A 14,681-nucleotide genomic window follows, 5' to 3' on the forward strand; every position below is an offset into this window, starting at 1 on the left:
GCAGTGACGTCGACATGAGCGTGACCCTTTTAAAATTCTCTGTCGCATCTTTATGCAATTTACCGCAGGGACAATGGCTTTTTCTGGATCAGTTTGTCCCTCAATGAGCTCCACTTCTTTATACAATCATCAACCTCCAAACCAACAGTATGTACAATTTCCCTCCATGAATTGCAGGTCATTTGAGTGTCTTTTTCAGACTATGTATTGTAAAGTTGGACATATTTGCGGACTCTTCTGCCAAACGTAAACTGCAAAAACTATTTTAAATATGACAGGAGAGGAAGGAGTGAAAACGTAAAAGTGACAAATCACAGCCCTTGCAGTCTCGGTCGTTAATGCAGGTGTACACCAGGTCCCAAGAGGGTTTGCAGCCACGCAGAGGGCACTAATCTAAAGTGGTTGTCTTTGGTTTATCACCCCCAGGGATATGTGTGAAACTTAACACCATATTACATTGAAAGCAGCAAGCAGAATTTTGGTAACAATCGCCAGCCTTGAATAAAGGCCTGTCTCATTTAGGTCCCGACTCTGAGCATGGTTTAAAAAAAATAAACGCCTCGGCTTTTAATCAAGGAAATACGGTACCGGAGGTATGCGAGGGGTTTTTAATGGGAATACATCGCGATAGGGTGGGACGTTTTGTCAGATGTGAGCGGAAATTCATTATACAAAATCCGGTATATATGCTGTTTATTACATAGAAAACCAGACAAAAACATTGGAACTTTTGCTTTCATCTGGTGAGTGTGAATTATGCGGTTTATACGATGAAGGTTTAGGCGAATACTTTCTCCCACATATTACAATGAATTGGTACAGTACTCACCAGTCCCATGTCATCTGCCAGTATTCCCCCACGAACCCTCTCAGGGACTTCTTTAGCAGAGAAACATGTGACGCTGTTGTAGTACAGATCGCCTCTCTTCTCCCAGAAAGGCGGCAGAGCAGATTTATTTTCTCTCGCACACATCCAGGACAGCGCCTGCTTCTGGTGGAGCAGGAGAGGAGTGCCCACAGACTGCAGAAAGAGTTGCATGTGAGCAGATGGATGTGTTTAAATTCACACTCCTATGCACAGTTAAAAAGCTGCCACCAGCATGCACTAAAAATGAAATGTTGCCTGCTGTACGCTGACATACACAAAGATGACAGACAAAATACTCACCTCAGCTGCTTCTTTCTCTCCATCTTTGCTCTCCATCAATCCTTCAAACAGGTTGTCAAATGCATTTTTAAGCTGACAGAAAAACAAACAAAAAGTTAACCCAGATATGAAGACTGAGTGGAGCTTAGAAAAGAGGATGATAACGTAATATACATTATATGCATAGTAAAAGGACAAAAAAAAACGTGCTTAGGGTTAAGTAGGAGAATTCTGTGTTTTCAGAAAAGCTTCTGTCTTTGTTTGAAATAATGCAAACTGGATATTAAATATTGGCTTAAAGCTTCACTGGCACTGCTGTGATGCTGAATTACTCCTCATGCATTAATCTTTAATTTCATCCACTAAATTAACTAAATGAGACAAAAAAAATTACCTCTTCTGGAGTAAGTGCGATGGTCAAACCTTTTTTAGATGACAATGCATAACCATCTTGACTTTGGTACGTTTTCGTACTAGTCGCTGAAATCAAACACACACTGACTTAATACACACATGTTTTTAAAGCATCAGTTGCACAGTTGAACTGTACACAGCTACTGAAGAAACTGTTCAATAAGAAAGCACGCCAGGCTGAAGAGTAAGAATGTGCATACTTGATGGTTTGAGTCCACCCGTGTTTAGTTTATATCCATGATGTGCCAAGTATTCCATCACTGCAGTTTTGTTGGCGTCTTGCCCCCAGAAGGACAGCATCACCGGCATGGTGTATGTGTTTTTTGTCCCCAAATGCACAACACTGATATGACAAAAAGATGCAGGTTAGCGAGTACTGCTGCTTGTAGCTACTTCAGAACTAAAGGATATGAGCTTAAAAAAAAAAAAGCAACAAAGAAAGAAAGAGACCAAAGTAAGTTCAGACAGAGCTGATCACAGAAGAACATTCACAGGACCAGAACTCACCCCTCCACTTTAGCCAAATTGTTGTCCATGATGTGGGCCATAGCTGCTGCCAGCTGCCGTTTGATGTGTCCCACCTGTCTGCCAAAAATGTTGGCAATCATCACTGCATTACTGTCGTAAGGATTCTGCGGCTCCCGCACTAAGCCGACCATCTCCCCCCGGTTCACCTGTCAAATCAAGATACAAGATGTATAACCCACGTGTCATATTTTTACAAAACATTTACATATAACATAAAAAGTACTTCTGAATGAAGTAGAAATATGTAAAAAAAAAAATAAAAATTAAAAAGTGCATCATCCTACCTTAAGTAACTTGTGTGTGAATATTTGCACAGGTAGAGCAAAAAACTGAAGTGTTGGTTGGCTAGTTTTGGTTGACTTTAGTGAGCTGTAGCTCAGATTTAATCTTATTGTACAATATAGATGAAATTAGAAAGTAAGTCCCTTCGGTTGCTCCCTTGTTTGGACTCAGGGTCATCACAGCAAAATTGAGGTGGATTTGCATGTTGAATTGGCACGTTTTACGCTGGATGCCCTTCCTGACGCAATTCCACATTACATGAACAAATGTGACAAGAGTGGGGTTTGAACCAGGAACCTGGCGCACTGAAACCAAGTGTACTAACCACTTGGCCACCACCCTGCAATATAGATGAAATTAGAAGAGAGAATTCATTTTAGGATTTTGGTGATAAGTGTGGTTTTGTTTTTAAGAAGTAAAAAAAAGCCTATAGTCATTGATTAATACTATGGTATGTGAATCCTGGTGCAGACACTATCTTGGACTGAGGGGCGTGGTGCCACAATATAAAGTCTGATGTCAACATGAGCTACATATGGTGGCACAGAAAATGTAGGGAGGAGGGGGCGTCCTGCCTGAGAAGTCACACTTTTAAAAGTCACTGCTCCACCCTTAGAGTGTCCAATTTTACTCAAAGTTGTAGATTTCAACAACGCAGCCCGGTTCACCTTATGAAGTTTTTACTAGAGCTGCAATGATTAATCAGTTATTAAATTAATTACCAACTATTTTGTAAACAAATGAATAAGTTTGACTCTTTTTAAAAATATAAAAATTCTCTGATTTCAGCTTCTTAAAATGTTAATTTTTCTGGTTTCTTTCCTCCTCTCTGACAGGAAACGAAATATCTGCATTGTGGATAAAACAAGACATTTGAGGACTGGACTTTGAGAAACACTGATCATTATTTTCCCCACATTTTACAGACTAAACAGCTAATGGATTTTCGAGAAATAATCAACATTAATTACCTCCGCCAAGGAGGTTATGTTTTCGGTCGCGTTTGTTTGTTTGTCTGTCTGTCTGTTTTTTCAGCAGGATAACTCAAAACGTTTTGAACGGATTTTGATGAAGTTTTGTGGAGTGGTTGGAAATGACAAGAGGAACAAGTGATTAAATTTTAGTGGTGATCCGGATCACGATCCGGATCCAGGAATTTTTTAAAGGATTCTTCACCATTGCGGGATAGGGGGAATTTTGACATTCTAGTTTCTAACTCCACAAAAACAAGGCAGAAAGGATTGAAAAAAAATTAGGGTGTAACATAGTAAAATGTTCTATAAAAACAACAAAGTTTGGTGATGATTGGATCCGGATTCCGGATCTGGTGATCCAGAATATGCAAAAATATAGGGAAAATAGAAAATGTCTCAGTGTGAGGTGACAAATGAAGCTAGAGATGCACAACTAACACCAAATTGTAGCTGAATCTGTACTGATTCAGTAAGGTGTCATCAGATTTGATGTAGCTTCAAATGTTATGGAGATCCAGAAGAACCAGATCTAGATCCAGAAGAAAACCGCCATTACCAAAAAAATCATTTTTTACAATAACTTTTGAACTAATAAAGACATAAAAGTGATTCCAAGTTCTAGTGGTATGTTTTCATGGTCAAGGATGTCAAATATAAAGGAAAGAAAAGTATGTATCATAGTTTTGGTTGTAACACTGAATTGTTGAATAGATCACTGTGCCAAGGAGGGAATCTCTTTAGGGTCAGTGACCCTATGGCCTTGTTTAGAGAAGTGTTTCATAAATGTTATAAAATTCATATATTTGCAGTTTAGTTGAATAATAAATTGAATTTTGTGTCTTATTTGTTGTTGTCTATAAGCACATGTAATATCAGTATCAGTGCTCAGATGACAGTAGCTTCTGGGAAAGGTGCAAGTTGCAATAAACTGTGATGCCAAGCGCTAAGGATACATGCTATCTAGTCACAGCAGATTAAACTTTTTTTTACTACTGAGCAAACATCATTGTTAGACTTTTTTAGGTTCAATGATTCCACAGCGTGTAGATGTTATGGTGTCAGTGACCCCATGGCCTTGGCGGAGGCTTGCACTCTTTGAGTGCTTCTAGTTGTTTATGAAATGGTAAGTTGCAGCTCCATGAAACATGTTTGAATTTTATTTTCTTGTTGTGTCTCAGAAAGAAATATTTTCTTCCCTGTTTTTTTTTCCTCATGACTAAACTTTCCATTTTTGGCACTTTCTATTCTTTACATGTTGGATTTTTAAAAATTTGAACCCCTAGTTGTTACATGAGAAGATGGCGCATATTAAGCAAATAATTATGTTAAAATGTTGCAAAGAGGTTCACGGCTGATGCTCTACACGAGCAACTTCCAGAAACAAAAAGTACTAGCAACCACAGAACTGTTTTACAGAATAAGTACACTGATCAGATTTAAGAGGAAAAAAAACAAAAACAAAAAAAACAGTCGAGGGAGGAACAGACAGTGTGGAAGATGTGGTGGTGACTGTGATTATGGTGAGTGTGAAGATGTCCAGCTGAACTGCTGCAAATGTGGGCGGAGACCACAGCGGTGCTGATGGCGGCTCTGTGGCGAGTGAGACGGCTGCTGAGATGCAGAAAAATGAAGAGTGTGTCAGGCATCTCCTACACAGATGCTATTAAAAGAAGTGGACTGAAAACGGTGGCTTCCAAAATCTTCCACAAGTAACCAATCATGCAGATTCGTGTAGGTTTTCTAAAACCCCCACACCCACGTTGTGTACTACAAAGTGCCCTGACTTTCTTTTGTGTGAACTGGTTCAACAAACCCTCAAGTCACAATCAACATTAATTGTAACCATGATGGTGGTTACCAGCTTTATTGGTTAACCCAGGCTTTCTGCTCCAAGGTCCACCAGTGTTTCCATTAAAGCGGGTGTGTCCGGTGTCGTAGACTGAACGGTCCGCCACTAAAAACTGGTCCGCCCTGCGTCCACCGCACGTGTCATTTTGCACCTCAGCAGTTTGTCTGAGACAGAGTCTCTTCACCCAAAGCAACCAAATGGATTAATGGGATTATTAACCATCAGATGATAAAGGTAAAACCTCTTACATCATTCTAAAGTCAGTTTTAAGCAGAAATGAGGCGAAACTCTGACGCTTTGAAATGACCGACGCGCAGTGAACGCATCAGCTAGCAGCTCGTGTAGCCGCAATGCTCTGATCGCTTCCTCCGTCTTTTATGATGAAATAAAGCTGAATTTATGTGGAAATGATTGTTGTACAAAAGCTTCCGATATCTGTCGCTGAGACAGATGATGACTGGAGTGCAGTTTGAAGCAGAAATGAGGTGATAATCCGTGAACCACGGCTAATGACGCATGCGCAGTGAAGGCAGGGCGGACCGATTTTTAGGGAGGACCGTTCAGTCGGCCACACCGGGTCATGACTCCAATGTAGCGGCTTTCTCTGTGTTGTGAATCCTCCCCTCATGATCTCCGAACATGGGAGGTGGATGTTCTGACCAGTTGTCTAAAAACACAGGGTCTAGCCTGAGTGGTCAGAGTATCCTTCAGCTGTTGGGGAAGTGAGGCCTATTGACTACTATTGCACAGCAACTCCTGCTGGCCTCGGTCTCACACTCACACACTAATGTCAGGGTGCTGCCATGCAGGGCACTCACTGCACACCGGGAGCAACTTGGGGATTAAGGACCTTGCCTGAGGGCAACTTTGTGAAATTCTGGCCAGAAAGGGGATTGAACTGAGGAGCCTCTGGTCTCAAGCCCACTGCTTAATCACCAGACCATCACCTCCCCGATTGCTGTAAATTAATAGACAACAATTTTGAAAATCAATTAATGCTTCGGAGTCCCAGGCAGCAGCAGCTTAGTGATTAGCACACTTAAAGGGCACAATTTAAGGGCACTGAAACTTTAAACCCGATGCAGCACATTTAAAAATTATTGTCAGTGCATTTAGGTCTTACTCTGTCCCTTAATCATCAAAAAGTGGGAATCAGTTTTTGGACAAATCAGCAGAAATTAAGAGACAATTTTTAAAGGATCAGGCGGGCTGTGATTCAAGCCGACTTGGATTTCAACGAAACATGGCTCAGAGACCAAGAAATGAACTTTCCCAAAATTTTTCGACTGAAAACCAAACAGTGACCTTGGTCATTTAAGTTCAAGGTAAAAATATGCAAAAACTGATATTTCATTAAATTCCCATCTTTCAAGCATGCCAATGCCAATATTATGCCAATGCCCCAATTACATTTCTTTGGCATAAGGCCTTCTTAACAAAATATTAGGAATCATCTCCATTTTATTTTATTTTTTTAATGTATATTGGCAGATATATCACACATCAGAATTTTTTTACTCGCTAATATTGGTATGCCCCCCCCCCCCAAAAACAAAATTCCCCATTGGTCTGTTCTATTATGCACTTCAAGGCCCTGTGATCCTTTGTGTGCATGGAGAGGCTCATGTCCTGCAGTAATATAGCTTTGCGTGGAGATTTGTTGTTTCCTCGCAGTTATTGGTAAATAAGGGCCTTTTGGAATGGGAATATCGATGGCACGAAATCTGTCCGATTCGTCGTGGGATTTGATTTTAAGAAATTATAAAAACTTTACTTGCATTTGAATGCCTTGGGTGACCGCATTTCATGCTGGTTTGTGTTTGTTTGTTTTTTCCCTCGTGAGTGATGAGTGGTGATGCCATTTTCATTATTCACAACTGGCAAATTGAACCGGAACCACTCCGGGTGCACAGGGGATGATGGGACCCTGAAAGACTCCAAAAGATATTATACAAATAATGAATATTTCTGAGTGCAATGGTAAGAATATTTCATGAGGTGAAAGATGGAACGTTCCATCTTTCACCTCATGAAATATTCTTTACACTGTATGAATGAAAAAAATATTCATTATTTGTCACCTAATAATCCTGACACCATACATTGACTTCTTCAGGTACAGACTGCTGTCTGCTTTCCTCAGTCCAGTGAAAAAATCTCTTTATCAGACAGCGCTTGTACCTCAGGTAGAGACGTTCTGGCGAATACTGCAAATTCCTCCAGACAGCTTACGGCACACTCGATTTATTTATTTTTGTACTACAAGAATGACCACCGTCAATAAAACAAACCCCACCATGTTTGTTTTTAAGATAAGCGCCGTTGGCACGCGTGTGAGCATGCATAGAGGTGGCGTTGTGCAATGGTGCAAAACACAATGGAGCACAATGGCAAATGGAATGAGTGATCCATATCACGTGACATAAAAACCACAAACTAAATGACAAGGATCTATTTAGGTGCTATATAATATCAGCCATTGGCAGAAATAGTGGAAAAAAGTATTTCTACATGTGGGACTTTTAAGTAGGAATTTCTCTAAAATGGCACAGTAATAATAGAATAGAATAGAATAATTCTATATTGTCCACCGATGTGGAAAATTGTCTTTGGCTCACCAGCACAAAAAAGACAAAAAAAAACAGTCATAAAACATTCATACAAACACACGAATAAAACAAAAATAAGATACATAAAATACATGGAAGTAAAAGAAGAAATAGAATAAGACCTAGTAAGATAAATAAAACGTACAGTAAGAGCTAATAAAATCAAATAAAACAGAAGTAAAGCAGTTCAGGTTTAATTTGTGGAGTGGTCACTTTTTTGAGTTCATTATGGTGACGGCATTTGGTATAAAAGATTTTTTGAAAGAACCTTTGGCCAGAGGAGCTCTGTAGCGCCTCCCAGACTTCAAGAGCTCAAACTGACAGGACAGAGGATGAGAGCTGTCTGCCAGGACTCTCTCAGCTTTCCTCCTCATCCTGTCAGTGTAAATGTGGGCCAGAGTCTTCTGGGGTTTTCCCACAATTTTTCCTGCCATTTTTATAATTCTATTTAATTTGTCCTTACATTTACAACTCAAGTGACCAAACCAAACACAAAGATGAAATGTTAAAATACTCTGAATATGTGCAGAATACACAAGCTCGAAAATCTGCGGATTAACACCAAGACAACTCAATCTTCTGAGAAGACTGAGTCGCTGTGAACATTTCTTAAAGATAAAATCAGTGTTTTCAAAGAAGCTCAAGTGACTATCAAGAACTGTACCAAGATATTTAAAAGTTTCAACCGTTTCAACAAGCTGGCCATCGAGTGAAACTGGCTGCACGGTCAGTTCTTGCTTTGTGTGAAAAACAAGCTCCTTTGTCTTAGACACATTGATTTCCAGCTGGCTGTCGAGACACCAAGCTTCAAGAGCCTTAGTGTGAGCGAGATAGGAGGCTTCGCCAGAGGAGTCACACTTCTGTAGCAGGCCGACTAGGGCCATGTCATCCACGTATTTAATCAGTTTAAAGTTTGTGTCATTAACTGCAAATTCGTTTGTAAAAAGAGAGAAGAGCAGAGGTGAAAGAACGCTACCCTGTGGGCAGCCAGTGCTTATGATGAACTCTCCTGACAGAATGTTGTTAGCACAAACTCTTTGAGGGCGACAAGAAAGTCTCTGATCCAGAGCATCTGGCCCTTTTCAACATTTAAATCAGCCAGCCTTTTCAGAAGAATATGTAATTTCATAGAATTAAAAGCAGCACTGAAGTCTACAAACAAAACCCGAGCATATGCTTTAGCAAGTGAAAGCTGCTTTGAGATCATGTCCAGCAAGATCAATCCGGCATCATCAGTACCTCTGTCCCTCTTATAGGCAAACTGCAGAGGGTCTAGTTCACTGACCACTGTGGTGGTCAGGACGTCAACTAAAACTCTCTCCATAGTTTTACATAATATGGAGGTTATGGCAATGGGCCGAAAATCTTCAGGTTTGCTTGCCCTTGGCTTTTTTGGTATAGGCCTTATTATGGAGAATTTCCAAGATGTGGGCACTCCTGTGACAAGAAGGGAATTAAACAATCTGGAAAAGACTCCTTTTAATTGAGGAGCACAGTCTTTGAGTAGATGGGCTTTCAGGCCATCTGGGCCAGTGGCCTTGTTTGGCTTCAGTTTATAAAGACTTTTAGCCACGGCATCCTCAGTGATAGCTGAGGGAGCTCCTGCTGGAAGATTTTTACAGATCTCATCACATTCCTGTTTATCATCCACTTTATCAAATCTACAGAAGAAACAGTTTAACTCATCAACAAAACATTGATTAATGGTTGTAAGAGCATCACATTTCTTACTGGATTTGCCCATCAGTGTATTTAGACCTTCCCAGGCTTGTTTTATATTGCCACTGAAAAATGTACTTTCTACTTTATTCTTGTACTCAATTTTTGCCTTAAATATATTCCCTCTCAGCTGTCTCCTTTTTTCCTGCATTAATTGCACATTACCAGAGCAGAAGGCTGCCTTCTTTTCATTAAGACAGATTTTCAATTGTTTGGACATCCAGGGTTTGTTATTTGGGAATATTTTCACAGTTTTAGTCTCTGACACGTTATCCTCACAGAACTTAATATAAGATGTGATGGTGTCAGTGAGTTTGTCTCCATCCAGACAGGATTCAAAGAAAATGTCCCAGTTTGTTTCATCAAAACAGTCTCTGAGTTGCTCTTTGCTTTCCTCGGACCACACCTGTACCTGCTTATTAACTGTTTTAATTCTTTTGACCACAGCTTTGTATTTAGGCAAAAGATGAATCACATTGTGGTCAGATTTTCCAAGAGGCGGTCTGCATACCGCTTTATAAGCCTCTGGGACGTGTAGGACAGTCTACATATTGCTGTAGAGTGGGCAGGTGGTCAGACAGACTGCAGGAGTTAAAGTCACCCAGAATGAAAACGGGCTGGTCAGCAGAGCGGGTGAGTGCATTATTATAGCTCTCTGCTATTCTCTCTCCTGCTGCGTCGTCATCTGGACCGGACACAAATACAAGAATGACAGTGATCTGTTCGAACTCCCGCGGAAGATAAAAGGGTCTAAAAGATACAGTCAGTATCTCATAGTCAGGTGTGCATACTTGCTCTCGTATGCTGTATTGAGTGGCCCAGCTGTTATCCACAAACAAACACAGACCCCCTCCGATGGATTTGTGCGCAGTGCGCGCGTCCCTGTCCGCTCTGACAGCGGTGTAGCCTGACAGGCTCGGTGTATCGTGATGATCTTTAAGCCATGTTTCCGTCAAACACACAAGATTGCTCTGTCTAAACTCACTGTCATGCTCGGCTCTCAGCACAAGTTCATCGAGTTTATTGCTTACCGAGCGGACGTTAGAGAGAGTGATGACAGGCAGCGGGAATCTGCTGCGGCGTGTCCAGAGTCGGTGCCTCACGCCTCCCCTGGAGCCACGTTTTTTCCTCTTCCCCAGACATTTAAGAGGCCGTCGGATTTCCTGACAGTCCGCAGGTAGACAAACTGAAGGAACCCCACCAGGTGAGCGAAGTGACAAAAGATGCTCTCTGGTGTAAGTAAGGAAGCTTTGCCGGCTTGTGAGGCAGCTCCCGTGCGCAAACGCTGATAGGCAGAAAATGATCCACAGCAGTGCGATTTTCATTGCGACGATAAGGTCCAAAGTGCAAAGTGCAGTGAAGTTCTGACAGGTCACATCCACATTAAACCAATTAACTGCTTAAAAAAAAAAAAAACAAAAAACGTTAAAACAAATTTAATAACGCTAACAGACAAACTGTGAAACAAACAGTGCGCGCAGGGTCAACAGCAGGCCGCGCTGACCCTGAGTGATAATGAATAATGAGTGATTTTCAGTATGTGGGCAATCAGATTTGTCCTGAATTTAAATATACCAACTGTTGCTACTGCCAGAAATTATGGAGCAAAGTGTTTTGATAAGGCTGCATGTCAGTACATCTACCATGAAGGCTAGAATACGGGGGCACGCAAATTTTAATGTGGCCTTGTTTGACCCCGTGGAATGGAGTAGGAGGTGGGTTCTGGTGGGAGGGACAGCTGGGATCCCTGCAACAAAACTTTGTTTGTCAGCCTGCTGCTCCACTACATTCGACTTGATGGCAGTACAGCGTCAGCGCGTTTGCCAAGTTACGGGCATTTTCCCGCCAATAAGCGTCAAGAATCTGGAGAAGTTCCAGTTGGACCCTGAGGACTCACCACTCCTGTGTAATACCGGAGGCCCACCACGGTGCCCTGCAGGTGTCCGAACAGCACGCTGCCGTCAGCGTCCGGTGTGTCCTCAGAGGCTGCGGCTCTGATGGCCTGGGACAGAGTCTCGGAGCGGTCCGTGAACAGGTCCACGTCTCTCCACGCGCCCCAACCGAACCTCCAGCCGCGGGAAGTCATACCGTCTCCTCCTGGAGCAACTAAAACACTCACGGCGAAAACTGCACCGCGAAGTATTCACAATGTCGAACCTAACCTTTAAGGACCCGTTTGTTTCGTGCCGAATAATAATTTCACTTTCCACTGAATCTCTCTGTCGAGGCTGCGATTGGACGACGGAGAGTCACGTGACCACTGTAGTCGAATGGAACGTTCCATCTTTCACCCATGAAGATATTCTTTGTAATTACACGCATAAACATTCATTATTTGTATGATATCTTATGCTCTTAAATAAATACAATTTACCTTCAACTCGGTGGTAACGTTCATCAACAGAAAACAGGTGGGGATTTGAGTCTTTTATTTGCTGTTGCTATTTTCAGGATAGGCTGAACCGACGGTGTCAAGTTCCTTGTAGTAATAATTGTACTTCTTGTGATTACCTTCTAAATAAAACCCCATTCTTATGTTATTTTTGTTATTTTTAAGTTTTTGCCTTTATTATTATTTCGTATGGCAGGGTGATGGACACATGGTTGGTGCGTTTGTTTCCAGACGGTGGGGGGGCAAGAAGACACTTGCCATTTTTTTTTTTCATGAATCACACATCAACACTTAGAAGCAACTGCTAAATTGCTGGTGTGACCTAAGACAAAATAAATAAAAACTAGAAGTACTCGGAGAACACAAACCTCCGCCAAGGCCATAGGGTCACTGACGTCACATGGAATACCCTTTGGCAAAGAGACTTATTCCACGTTGTTTCACGCATCTACCGTCATGAAAATTCAGTAAGGTATATCTTATATATTATATTCCAATTCTAAGGTGGAACTATGCAGGTATACAAAGGTATATCTAAAAAGGAAGAGTAAAATAGGACAGTAGAAAAGAGTAGAGTAGAGTCACTTAAGTGCCTGGTCTTGAGAACCAGAACACTCCTTACCCACCCAAAAACTTGGGTGGGTAAGGAGATTGTCATATTTCAGATTCAGTGGTTAAACCCTTAGATCTTCAGCAAATGTATTTATAAAGAGAAACTGCATGAACTACACGTTTTTTTTTTAATTTTCTAATAACAAGTTTATTCAATGAGGAGAAACAAATGGTAAATTATTGTTGTGTCGTAACTTAATTTTTGTTCAGCCTTTGTGACCCGTCTCCATGAAGTTAGATGCAAAAACGTTGAAATTGGCCCTATCCTGCAATGATAAAGAATCCTTACAAAAAATTACTGGATCCGGATCGTTACCAAAATTTAATGACTTCTAAGTTAGGCCGAGATACACCCCTGGTAAAAATTTTATTGAAATACGTTGAGGATTTTTTGAGTAATCCTGCTAACAAACCAACCAACCAACCAACCAACCAACAAACAGACGTGACCGAAAACATAACCTCCTGGGTGGAGGTAATGATAAAATAATATTGGTAACAAATTTAAATTGTGTTTCACACAAGATTTCTTTGTTTCCTTTTGAACTGATTGTTGAAGTGTCTTATTTTTCTAGTTTGTCACACACTAATATTTGTTTAGAATGGTGCTGCTAGAATGCCAACGAGAAGAAGAAATTTGGCCAAAATTAGGCCATTGAGTATTGCGAAGGCTTAGCATATGTCCGTCCATCTCTTCCGTCTGTCCGTCCGTCTGTCTGTGCTCAGCAAAAGTCCAGTCCTAGTACTGCCAGGGTCTTCAAATTCACAGGGAACATTCTTGGGACACAGACCTTGGACACGAACAAAGATGGCTAACCTTAACCTATTTTAAGAGGTCAAAAGATCACATTCTGTTTCCTTTTTCATGCTCATACGGCTGAAGGTATTTTAGCATTGCGCTATATTATTTTATATTATGGGGCAATTTTCTATCTTTGTCACTGTCATTCTTTTGACTTTAATATACTACAATAGAATTTTGTACGTTTACTCAAACTGGCATGTCCACTTTTTTTAAAAAAGTTTTAATTTTCACCTATTTCATTCTAAATGAGAAGGCACTCAAGAGAGTGTATATCTCCAGCAAGGCCTTAAAACGTCTTGGATGCACAATATGCTCCAGATCAAATTAAACAAAGAGAGACATTATCCATCTGCTCACCAAATTTCACCAGCATCCTTTCACAAAGTTTTGAATAAACCGTTGCTATATGCCAAACATTTATCTGAATCTCAGTTGCAGAATATTTTTATTGATTTATCCTTTATTTATACAGTTAGTCTCACTGAGACACAAAGTCACATTCTCAAGAGAGACCTGTTTCAGTCAGACATACAATATAACAAACAACAATCAGTTACAGACAGACAGAGATGTAATATGCAGTATCACTACAAGACAATAAAATCAAAGTGCCAAATGGAAACATATTAAAAAAACTGAAAAGAATAACACATTTCCAGGGATTTTCCAAGAGCCTTTAAAATAAATAAATAAATAAACCCCCCCCCCCCCCCCCAACTGGAATCAAACTAGAGAACATTAGATCCTGTTGTAGAGAGTTCCAGGATGAAGGGGCAGAATAAGAAAAAGCCTTTTTGCCAAGATCTGCACGTACTATATTCCAGATCAGTCAAAAATCAAATTAGTTTTTCTGAGACGTTGATCTGTCTGCTCACCAAATTGCATTCAAATCCATTCATTACTTTTTGAGTTATATTTACAGACAAACAAACAGACAAAAGTCAGTGAAAGCCTCCTAGGCAGATCTTATCTGACCAAGGAAATAGAAGCAAGAAGAAATAAAACAATTATAATTTTCCATACATAATGTCTGCACCTTAGTTTATAAGTTTAATTTTTTTTTTTTTTTTTTTTTTACGAATTGAGCTACACATTCACAATAGGTTGTGTTATTGATTTTATAAATGAACCCAGTGACAAATATGGATCTATTTTGTTATGTTAAGTTTGGACACGCACATGTAAAGCAGGATATTTGATTACATGCGATTTATGAAGCTTAATTTTTTTTCACCATTATTTCACGCCTTTATTCTGAAAATCTACACCCCCTTGTTCCGGGTTTTGTGGTAAACAGACGAGGATCGAGAGCATCATCGGAGGAGATTGACCAATGCGCGCTACGGAAGC

General features: G+C 40.5%; 1 protein-coding gene across 2 annotated transcripts in view; it reads right to left on the reverse strand.

The window, feature by feature from the left end:
• hltf (helicase-like transcription factor) overlaps positions 1-11,697 on the reverse strand; it is a 28,786-nt gene extending 17,089 nt beyond the window's left edge. For both annotated transcript variants that reach the window (XM_034195573.1, XM_034195572.1), the window contains exons 1-6: positions 11,420-11,697; positions 2,069-2,235; positions 1,762-1,904; positions 1,542-1,627; positions 1,169-1,240; positions 830-1,021 (exon numbers count right to left, since the gene is read on the reverse strand). In XM_034195573.1, the coding sequence (XP_034051464.1) occupies positions 830-1,021; positions 1,169-1,240; positions 1,542-1,627; positions 1,762-1,904; positions 2,069-2,235; positions 11,420-11,608 (849 nt within the window). In that variant the 5' untranslated portion in view covers positions 11,609-11,697. The remainder of the gene's footprint in view (positions 1-829; positions 1,022-1,168; positions 1,241-1,541; positions 1,628-1,761; positions 1,905-2,068; positions 2,236-11,419) is intronic.
• Positions 11,698-14,681: the final 2,984 nt, after the last annotated feature.

This window comes from Thalassophryne amazonica, chromosome 19 (assembly GCF_902500255.1).
Source record: "Thalassophryne amazonica chromosome 19, fThaAma1.1, whole genome shotgun sequence".
In the NCBI taxonomy this organism is placed as follows: domain Eukaryota; kingdom Metazoa; phylum Chordata; class Actinopteri; order Batrachoidiformes; family Batrachoididae; genus Thalassophryne; species Thalassophryne amazonica.